The sequence below is a fragment of the Gymnodraco acuticeps genome, unplaced genomic scaffold, assembly GCF_902827175.1.
Source record: "Gymnodraco acuticeps unplaced genomic scaffold, fGymAcu1.1, whole genome shotgun sequence".
Taxonomy (NCBI): Eukaryota; Metazoa; Chordata; class Actinopteri; order Perciformes; family Bathydraconidae; genus Gymnodraco; species Gymnodraco acuticeps.
This window is the reverse complement of record NW_022990585.1, coordinates 6,450-18,217: the sequence shown is the minus strand read 5'-3', so window position 1 is coordinate 18,217 and position 11,768 is coordinate 6,450. Positions and strand designations below refer to the sequence as shown.

General features: G+C 46.4%; 1 protein-coding gene across 1 annotated transcript; it reads left to right on the top strand.

Moving 5' to 3' along the window:
* Nucleotides 1-10,375: 10,375 nt before the first annotated feature.
* On the top strand, nt 10,376-11,566 carry LOC117554147 (D(5)-like dopamine receptor). Its single transcript, XM_034228405.1, has one exon. It carries the CDS (start codon nt 10,544-10,546, stop codon nt 11,564-11,566), a length of 1,023 nt encoding a protein of 340 aa, XP_034084296.1. The 5' UTR covers nt 10,376-10,543.
* The last annotated feature ends 202 nt before the right edge of the window (nt 11,567-11,768 follow it).

Below are 11,768 nucleotides of genomic sequence, written 5' to 3'. Positions count from 1 at the left end.
ACTGAACTAGCTGCTGAATCATCTACACACACACTCAAACACACACGCACACACACAGGGCAGAACAGCTGACACTGACGTCACCATGCACTGTAAACATAACCCCTTCCTCCCCGGAAGATTTTTTATTAAACATATATTTTTTAACTAATCTTTTGTGAAATCATCCTGTTATCGTCTGCATTATTTATGACCATCATTTAATCCCAGGGTTGTTATATTTACTAATCATTATATTTATAATTATTATTTTACAGTAACTCCACCACCTTGTGTTTGATTTTGGAATAACTGCTGAGAAAAAAAATCACTGGAAATATTATTAAGGATATTTGATTAGTTACCAACGTAAAGGTATAATAATGATAATAATAAAAATGACAAAAAACAAGAATAATAGGAATAAAAAAGTGTATTTATAAACTCAAAGCTTTCAAATGTTACATGTGACCTGATGACGTCATGGCCTCATCGTCCACGACGTCATCATGTATGCCTGACATCACCTATGACAGCCAATGGGATGTGGCTTTGTGCTTGGGTTCTAGAATGCTTGCACCTGAGTCAGCTCGACACACTCACAGTCACACACACACACAGTCACACAGAGAGACACACACTCACACACTCACACAGACACACACTCACACACTCACACACTCACACACTCACAGTCACACAGACACACACTCACACACTCACACAGTCACACACACACAGTCACACAGAGAGACACACAGTCACACAAAGAGACACACACTCACACACTCACAGAGTCACACAGAGAGACACACACTCACACACTCACACAGTCACACACAGTCACACAGAGAGACACACACTCACACACTCACACACTCACACAGACACACAGAGAGACACACACTCACAGAGTCACACAGACACACAGAGAGACACACACTCACACAGACACACACACTCAGCACTTCAGACCAGTACTTACACATCTGGTCTACAATAATACAGAAAACTACTTTCTGTTAGAGACAGTCCATCACAGACTGATAGTCTTTTAATGACTATAAACACAGTCCTCTAGACCCCAAACACAGTCCTCTAGACCCCAAATAGAGTCCTCTAGACCCCAAATAGAGTCCTCTAGACCCCAAATAGAGTCCTCTAGACCCCAAACACAGTCCTCTAGACCCCAAATAGAGTCCTCTAGACCCCAAACACAGTCCTCTAGACCCCAAATAGAGTCCTCTAGACCCCAAATAGAGTCCTCTAGACCCCAAACACAGTCCTCTAGACCCCAATAGAGTCCTCTAGACCCCAAACACAGTCCTCTAGACCCCAAATAGAGTCCTCTAGACCCCAAACACAGTCCTCTAGACCCCAAATAGAGTCCTCTAGACCCCAAATAGAGTCCTCTAGACCCCAAACACAGTCCTCTAGACCCCAAATAGAGTCCTCTAGACCCCAAACACAGTCCTCTAGACCCCAAATAGAGTCCTCTAGACCCCAAACACAGTCCTCTAGACCCCAAATAGAGTCCTCTAGACCCCAAACACAGTCCTCTAGACCCCAAATAGAGTCCTCTAGACCCCAAATAGAGTCCTCTAGACCCCAAATAGAGTCCTCTAGACCCCAAATAGAGTCCTCTAGACCCCAAACCACAGTCCTCTAGACCCCAAATAGAGTCCTCTGAGACCCCAACACAGTCCTCTAGACCCCAAATAGAGTCCTCTAGACCCCAAATAGAGTCCTCTCAGACCACCAAACACAGTCCTCTAGACCCCAAACAGAGTCCTCTAGACCCCAAATAGAGTCTCTCTAGACCCCAAACACAACGTCCTCTAGACCCCAAATAGAGTCCTCTAGACCCCAAACACAGTCCTCTAGACCCCAAACACAGTCCTCTAGACCCCAAACACAGTCCTCTAGACCCCAAATAGAGTCCTCTAGTCCCCAAACACAGTCCTCTAGACCCCAAATAGAGTCATCTAGACCCCAAATAGAGTCCTCTAGACCCCAAACACAGTCCTCTAGACCCCAAATAGAGTCCTCTAGACCCCAAATAGAGTCCTCTAGACCCCAAAACCAGTCCTCTAGACCCCAAACACAGTCCTCTAGACCCCAAACCAGTCCTCTCGACCCCAAAGAGAGTCCTCTAGTCCCAACAACACAGTCTTCTAGACCCCAATAGAGGTCCTCTAGACCCCAAACACAGTCCTCGAGACCCTCTAGACCCCAAATAGAGTCCTCTAGACCCCAAACACAGTCCTCTAAGACCCCAATAGAGTCCTCTAGACCCCAAACACAGTCCTATAGACCCCAAATAGAGTCCTCTAGACCCCAAACACAGTCCTCTAGACCCCAAACACAGTCCTCTAGACCCCAAATAGAGTCCTCTAGACCCCAAATAGAGTCCTCTAGACCCCAACACAGTCCTCTAGACCCCAAACAGAGTCCTCTAGACCCCAAATAGAGTCCTCTAGACCCCAAACCACAGTCCTCTAGACCCAAATAGAGTCCTCTAGAGCCCAACAACACAGTCCTCTAGACCCCAAACACGTCCTCTAAGACCCCAAACACCAGTCCTCGAGACCCCCAAAATAGTAGTCCTCTAGTCTCCAACACAGTCCTCTAGACCCCAAATAGAGTCCTCTAGACCCCAAACACAGTCCTCTAGACCCCAAATAGAGTCCTCTAGACCCCAAACACCAGTCCTCTAGACCCCAAATAGAGTCCTCTAGACCCCAAACCACAGTCCTCTAGACCCAAATAGAGTCCTCTAACCCCAAACACAGTCCCTCTAGACCCCAAACACAGTCCTCTAGACTCCAAATAGAGTCCTCTAGACCCCAACACAGTCCTCTAGACCCCAAATAGAGTCCTCTAGACCCCAAAACACAGTCCTCTAGACCCAAATAGAGTCCTCTAGACCCCAAACAACAGTTCCTCTAGACCCCAAATAGAGTCCTCTAGACCCCAAACACAGTCCTCTAGACCCCAAACACAGTCCCTACTAGACCCCAAATAGAGTCCTCTAGACCCCAAACACAGTCCTCTAGACCCCAAATAGAGTCCTCTAGACCCCAAACACAGTCCCTCTAGACCCCAAATATAGAGTCCTCTAGGACCCCCAAACACAGTCCTCTAGATCCCAAATAGAGTCCTCTAGAGACCCCAAACACAGTCCTCTAGACCCCAATAGAGTCTCTAGACCCCAACACAGTCCTCTAGACCCCCAACACAGTCCTCTAGACCCCAAACACAGTCCTCTAGACCCCAAACAGCAGTCCTCTAGACCCCAAATAGAGTCCTCTAGACCCCAAATAGAGTCCTCTAGACCCCAAACACAGTCCTCTAGACCCCAAACAGAGTCCTCTAGACCCCAAATAGAGGTCCGCTAAGACCCCAAACACAGTCCCTCTAGACCCCCAAATAGAGTCCTCTAGACCCCAAACACAGTCCGCTAGACCCCAAAACACAGTCCTCTAGACCCCAAACACAGTCCCTCTAGACCCCAAATAGAGTCCTCTAGTCCCCAACACAGTCCTCTAGACCCCAAATAGAGTCTTCTAGACCCCAACACAGTCCTCTATAGACCCCAAATAGAGTCCTCTAGACCCCAAACACAGTCCTCTAGACCCCAAACAGAGTCCTCTAGACCCCAAACACAGTCCTCTAGACCCCAAAAAGAGTCCTCTAGACCCCAAACACAGTCCTCTAGACCCAAACACAGTCCACTAGACCCCAAATAGAGTCCTCTAGACCCCAAACACAGTCCTCTAGACCCCAAATAGAGTCCTCTAGACCCCAAACACAGTCCTCTAGACCCCAAATAGAGTCCTCTAGACCCCAAACACAGTCCTCTAGACCCCAAATAGAGTCCTCTAGACCCCAAACACAGTCCTCTAGACCCCAAACACAGTCCTCTAGACCCCAAATAGAGTCCTCTAGACCCCAAACACAGTCCTCTAGACCCAAATAGAGTCCTCTAGACCCCAAACACAGTCCTCTAGACCCCAAATAGAGTCCTCTAGACCCCAAACACAGTCCTCTAGATCCCAAATAGAGTCCTCTAGACCCCAAACACAGTCCTCTAGACCCCAAATAGAGTCCTCTAGACCACAAATAAAGTCCTCCAGACCCCAAGTCTAGTCTGTCCTCCAGAAACCTCCTTTCTCTTCAGACTTTAAACCGTTTCCAGCCAAAACATGCCGTACAGGAAGGTCTTCTACGCTTACTACGTGGCCGAGAGCGACTCGGATCCTCAAGCCTATGGGGGAGATTTTTCCCAGGACCTCTCCGAACTGCAAGACCCTCTCACCGATCCCAGACAGGAAGTGGAACGCCTGCAGGAACAGGTGGAGGTCATGATCAACGAGAACGGAGTCTTGTCCGACAGGAACACCGAACTGTCCAACGAGAACAAAGTCCTGTCCAACCAGAACGCAGAACTGTCCAACGGGAACGAAATCCTGTCCAACCACAACGCAGAACTGTCCAACGGGAACGAAATCCTGTCCAACCACAACGCAGAACTGTCCAACCAGAATGAAATCCTGTCCAACCACAACGCAGAACTGTCCAACGGGAACGAAATCCTGTCCAACCACAACGCAGAACTGTCCAACGGGAACGAAATCCTGTCCAACCACAACGCAGAACTGTCCAACGGGAACGAAATCCTGTCCAACCACAACGCAGAACTGTCCAACCAGAATGAAATCCTGTCCAACCACAACGCAGAACTGTCCAACGGGAACGAAATCCTGTCCAACCACAACGCAGAACTGTCCAACCAGAATGAAATCCTGTCCAACCACAACGCAGAACTGTCCAGGAGGCGGGGAGAGGAAGTGAGGAGGCGGGGAGAGGAAGTGAGGAGGCGGGGAAGCGGGGATAGGAAGTGAGGAGGCGGGGATAGGAAGTGAGGAGGAAGGGAGAGGAAGTGAGGAGGGAGGGATAGGAAGTGAGGAGACGGGGATAGGAAGTGAGGAGGAAGGGAGAGGAAGTGAGGAGGGAGGGATAGGAAGTGAGGAGACGGGGGAAGTGAAGAGGCAGGGAGAGGAAGTGAGGAGGGAGGGATCGGAAGTGAGGAGGAAGGGAGAGGAAGTGAGGAGGGAGGGATAGGAAGTGAGGAGACGGGGAAGTGAAGAGGCAGGGAGAGGAAGTGAGGAGGGAGGGATCGGAAGTGAGGAGGAAGGGAGAGGAAGTGAGGACACAGGGAGAGGAAGTGAGGAGGGACGGATAGGAAGTGAGGAGGCAGGGAGAGGAAGTGAGGAGGGAGGGATAGGAAGTGAGGAGGAAGTGAGGAGGGAGGGATAGGAAGTGAGGAGACGGAGGAAGTGAGGAGGCAAGGAGAGGAAGTGAGGAGGGAGGGATAGGAAGTGAGGAGGGAGGGATAGGAAGTGAGGAGGAAGGGAGAGGAAGTGAGGAGACAGTGAGCAAAAGATTGGCCTTTTTATATTTATATATGTGCCATTTCTAAATAATATTGTTGCATCATCTCCTGAGACTCAAAGAGTGCATGTTGTGAAAAGAAGCTGTTATTAAATGTCCTGGAGCAGAAGTATAAAGTGGCAAACAATGTAAATACTCAAAGATAGGAAGTGAGGAGACAGGAAGTCCAATTAGAGTCATGCTTGGGTTTCTCCTGGGGCTGCAGGTTTTCCCATGATGCATTTGGGCTAATTGGATGCAAATGCATTTAAAAAAACAAAATACTTAAAAACAAAGTATTTTTAGCATCCTGTCAGAATCTCCCCGGGCAAATAATCCGCGTGTTTTTTTAATATCTATAATGTTTTAATATTTATTTGAGTGTATTATTAAAGGGGACCTATAATGCGAAATGCACTTTGTGATGTCTTTTATACGTCACCATGTGTCCCCGGTGTGTCAGGAAATAAATCCCTCTCTCTTTTCCTCCGTACCCAAATCTCTAAAAACGGGGAGCAACGGAGCTGATCCAGATTTGTGTCCGATATGACGTAATATCTGAAATGTGGACCCGCGGGCCAATCAGAAACGTTGCTATCAGAAACAATGCCCGACTGTTTTGGACGTAATATGGTCGGTGTTTACATTAGCATCGCTAACACTCAGAGCTAACCTGTACTGGAGAGCATGTGTGTGAAGAAGCAGGAAGTAGAAAGGAAGTCACCTTGTGGTGTAACCGGCGAGAGAGAAAGCCTTTGAGCTTGTTGTGGCGATCCAGCACTCAACAGGAAAGAGTGAAACAGAGAGGAATCAATGAAACACAAACACAGAAATAGTTGAGATGAATCCTTATTATTTAGCCGCTCACCACAAACATGTGAAACATGTCCTGCTCTCAGCACTCAAAGAGCAATGCTCCCACGAGTACCAGACACACAGGGCGATATAGGTTTCTAAATGACACACGAACATGTCCCTAAACATGTTTAACGCACACATTGTCAGGTCTCCTAAACTTGGACATGTTCCAGACGTGGAAAGGTCATCATCTCATGACGTCTTTAGGACTCTGGCAGGATATGAATGATCCAATTACCAAACTATATATACGTCTGCACATGAACGCACAAACATTTCTTTCATTTACTAACACTTAACTCTATTATATCTAAATGCAGCCTCTTTGCATTTCCTCTGAGCTTGGCCTCAGCTCAACGTAATAATTAGCAAAGAGACGATTCTATGGAAACTGTAATTCAATAACATACATAGTTACTATGACTACAGTAGGTCTAAGATTGATGTAACAAGCTCCAGACTGTTTCAGAGAGAATCCTTGATGATCCATGATATGGCGTTTCATCACGGCAGCATTTAGTTTAGACAGTAGATGCCGGGTCCCGCATGAGCTCAGACCCCTCCTCTTTAAAGCTTTATACCCAAATCAGCACTTTAGAAACAGGAAGTGAAACAGAGGGATATGAGGCGTGGCTAGAATGATCTGTTTGGTGTTTGGAGCAAAACACTTCACAGACATGTTTCTATATATTTGTATCTGAAACCTTTGCTATTGCCTAAAAATAGCCTGAGAGGTGACCTTTAATATCCTGTAACATTTAATACAATAAATACAAAAATGTAATCATGTGTCTTCTCCCCTTATCCGTGGTCGGGTCTCGGGGGTATCAGTTCCAGCAGAGAGCCCCAAACGTTCCTTCCCCCTCATCAACCAGCTCTGACTGGGGGATCCCAAGGCGCTCCCAGGCCAGCGAAGAGATATAATCCCTCCACCTGGTCCTAGGTCTACCCCTTGGTCTCTTCCCAGCTGGACGTGCCTGGAACACCTCCCTAGGGAGGCGCCCAGGTGGCATCCTAACTAGGTGCCCGAACCACCTCAACTGGCTCCTTTCGACGCGAAGGAGGAGCGGCTCAACTCCGAGTCCCTCACGGATGACCGAACTTCTCACCTTATCCCTAAGGGAGACACCAGCCACCCTGCGGAGAAAACCCATCTCGGCCGCTTGTATCCTTGGATCTCGTTCTTTGGGTCATGACCCATCCTTCATGACCATAGGTGAGGGTAGGAACGAAAATGGCCCGGTAGACAGAGAGCTTTGCCTTCTGGCTCAGCTCCCTTTTCGTCACAACGGTGCGGTAAAGCGACTGCAGTACCGCTCCCGCTGCTCCGATTCTCCGGCCCATCTCCCATTGTTCCCTCACTCGAGAACAAGACAATATGTACAGTACAAATGATAGTGTTATATATTATGGTTTATAAAGGTATTTATTTATCATTTATATATATAATTAAATATTAAGAAATGTGCTTATGCCAATTAACAATGTGCAACATGTCTTTGTTAAAAACGTATTCTAAAAACTTTTTTCTCAGAAAATGTGTTAATATATTTTGGTATTATATAAGTAATCTTGTACTTGAGTAAAAGTAGAAGTACTCAGGTCTTGTACTTGAGTAAAAGTAGAAGTACTCAGATCTTGTACTTGAGTAAAAGTAGAAGTACTCAGATCTTGTACTTAGTAAAAGTAGAAGTACTCAGATCTTGTGCTTGAGTGAAAGTAGAAGTACTCAGATCTTGTTCTTGAGTAAAAGTAGAAGTACTCAGGTCTTGTACTTGAGTAAAAGTAGAAGTACTCAGATCTTGTACTTGAGTTAAAGTAGAAGTACTCAGGTCTTGTACTTGAGTAAAAGTAGAAGTACTCAGATCTTGTTCTTGAGTAAAAGTAGAAGTACTCAGGTCTTGTACTTGAGTAAAAGTAGAAGTACTCAGGTCTTGTACTTGAGTAAAAGTAGAAGTACTCAGATCTTGTTCTTGAGTAAAAGTAGAATTACTCAGGTCTTGTACTTGAGTAAAAGTAGAAGTACTCAGATCTTGTACTTGAGTTAAAGTAGAAGTACTCAGGTCTTGTACTTGAGTAAAAGTAGAAGTACTCAGATCTTGTTCTTGAGTAAAAGTAGAAGTACTCAGGTCTTGTACTTGAGTAAAAGTAGAAGTACTCAGGTCTTGTACTTTAGTAAAAGTAGAAGTACTCAGATCTTGTTCTTGAGTAAAAGTAGAAGTACTCAGGTCTTGTACTTGAGTAAAAGTAGAAGTACTCAGATCTTGTTCTTGAGTAAAAGTAGAAGTACTCAGGTCTTGTACTTGAGTAAAAGTAGAAGTACTCAGATCTTGTACTTGAGTAAAAGTAGAAGTACTCAGATCTTGTACTTGAGTTAAAGTAGAAGTACTCAGGTCTTGTACTTGAGTAAAAGTAGAAGTACTCAGATCTTGTTCTTGAGTAAAAGTAGAAGTACTCAGGTCTTGTACTTGAGTAAAAGTAGAAGTACTCAGGTCTTGTACTTTAGTAAAAGTAGAAGTACTCAGATCTTGTTCTTGAGTAAAAGTAGAAGTACTCAGGTCTTGTACTTGAGTAGAAGTAGAAGTACTCAGATCTTGTTCTTGAGTAAAAGTAGAAGTACTCAGGTCTTGTACTTGAGTAAAAGTAGAAGTACTCAGGTCTTGTACTTGAGTAAAAGTAGAAGTACTCAGATCTTGTACTTGAGTAAAAGTAGAAGTACTCAGATCTTGTACTTGAGTAAAAGTAGAAGTACTCAGATCTTGTACTTGAGTAAAAGTAGAAGTACTCAGATCTTGTACTTGAGTAAAAGTAGAAGTACTCAGATCTTGTACTTGAGTAAAAGTAGAAGTACTCAGGTCTTGTACTTGAGTAAAAGTAGAAGTACTCAGGTCTTGTACTTGAGTAAAAGTAGAAGTACTCAGGTCTTGTACTTGAGTAAAAGTAGAAGTACTCAGATCTTGTACCTGAGTAAAAGTAGAAGTACCAGAGTGTAGGAATACTCGAATACTTGAGTGAATACTTAGTTACTTCCCACCTCTGTCCAGACATAACTATACAAATTAAATCAAATTAATTAAACGTAAAACAGTTTGTTGCGTTTGCAGATTTGTTTACAAACAAACGATTGTTGTGTACTTATACATGTGTCCTTTGTTTTAATGACGAGTGTCCAGCAGAGGGCAGCACTCTCCTTTAGCTTTCTAACACAATGTGCCTCACTTATTACACTCATAGTACACACTGATAGATATATTTTGCTTTATTGATCTTAAATGTGTAAATGAGCATCTACAGAATACACAGTATCAAATATAAATACACACAAGTCATTCCACTCAAATATACCAAAATATAAACATAAAAAGGGGGTTACCTTAACAACATATACAGTCTCTCTCTCTCTCTCTCTCTCTCTCTCTCATCTCTCTCTCTCTCTCTTCTCTCTCTCTCTCTCTCTCTCTCTCTCTCTCTCTCTCTCTCTTCTCTCTCTCTCTCTCTCTCTCTCTCTCTGCAGTTTGATGTTGTGCAGCTGAGGAGGGGGGGGACATCTCTCAGCTGCACAAGAGGGTTTGGGGCAGTTTGGACACGCGGACGCGGTGCTGGTGCGTTGGGATGAAGATGTGTGATAAGAACGGGACACAGCGTTGGAGGTGAGGTCTTTCTTTCCTATGGGAGCTGCTAATTGGCGAAGACAAAATGGCCTGACGTTTTCGAGAGCAAAACGTCACAGATTACCCATCATGCCTTGCTGTCAGAGCAGAAGTACCTGTATGTAGTTTATAGAGCATGCGCAGTTTCCATTAAGCCACGCCTCCTGTCATTAAGCCCCGCCTCCGATCTCCCGTTCTCGGCTCAGTCCAACGAATAGAGAGAGAAAATAAATCTGGATTCGGCTTTTTTCGCATTTTACAACTTTAAGGAACGAATGAATCTACTAAGGGCTATACACGTGTTTACAGATGTCTCTTTCCCCACGTTAGTCAATGGGATAAAGTCTTTCTGGGCCGGGTGACGTCACGGACTGATACGGAAGTTGTAGTACCGCCGTTTGGACACAGGAGCACTTCTTCCTGGGGGCGTGCACGTTGTGATGAGCAGCCTCAGCCTCCGCACGCTCACCGGCTGCGTGCTCTTTTCCCTGATCGTCTCCACGCTCCTCGGGAACGCTCTGGTTTGCCTCGCGGTGATCCGGTTCCGCCACCTCCGCTCCAAAGTCACCAACTCCTTCGTGGTGTCGCTGGCGGTGTCCGACCTGTGCGTGGCCGTGCTCGTGATGCCGTGGCGCGCCGTGTCCGAGGTCTCTGGCACGTGGCTTTTCGGACGTTTCTGTGACACGTGGGTGGCTTTTGACATCATGTGCTCCACCGCGTCCATCCTGAACCTCTGCGTCATCAGCATGGATCGATACTGGGCCATTTCCAGTCCCTTTCGCTACGAGAGAAGGATGACGCGCAGGTTCGCTCACCTGATGATCGGTGTTGCGTGGACGCTCTCCATTTTAATCTCCTTCATCCCCGTGCAGCTCAACTGGCACCGTGTGCAAAACTCCACCTCAGCGATGAACATGTTGGACTGCAACACTCGCCTGAACCGAAGCTTCGCCATCTCCTCGTCGCTCATCAGCTTCTACATCCCCGTGGTGATCATGGTGGGCACGTACACGCGTATCTTCCGCATCGCTCAGACCCAAATCAGGCGCATTTCGTCCCTGGAAAACGCCGCAGCGACGGCAGGACGAAACCCACGAAACCACCACCATCGTGTTTCGACGCAGGAAGAGAGTTCTCTGAAGACGTCTTTCAAGAGAGAAACCAAAGTGCTGAAGACCCTCTCCGTCATCATGGGGGTCTTTGTGTTCTGCTGGCTGCCGTTCTTCGTGTTGAACTGCGTGGTTCCTTTCTGTGATTCGCAGAGAGGAAGTGCGTGCGTCAGCGACACGACCTTCAGCGTTTTCGTGTGGTTCGGATGGGCCAATTCCTCCCTGAATCCGGTGATCTACGCCTTCAACGCAGACTTCAGGAAGGCCTTCTCCACGCTGCTGGGCTGCGGGAAGTTCTGCTCCAGTTCTGAGGTGCAGGCGGTGGACTTCAGCAACGAGTTGGTGTCCTACCGCCACGACTCCACCCTGCAGAAGGAAGTAGTTCCGGTTCCAGGTGTGCAGAGACAGGAAGTGAACTTCGACAAAGTCTCTGTCATCTTTCAGTGTGAGGCAGAGATCTGTCTGGACCTCATGCCCTTCAACTCCTCCGGTCCCAACGACTGCTACCTGATCCCGGGTCAGATCCACGACCTGTAAGGGGCACAAAGACTTTAAAGACTCTTCTTTGGTGCCAAATTTAAATTAAAATGTTAACTTTATTCTCAGTAAAGGTGTGTTTTCATCCGGGGGTTTCGAGACAAGCCCTTAAAAAGTTCAGTGACGTCATTTTTCATGTGGGGATACATTACATTACATTGCATTTAGCTGACGCTTTTATCCAAAGCGACTTACAATAAGT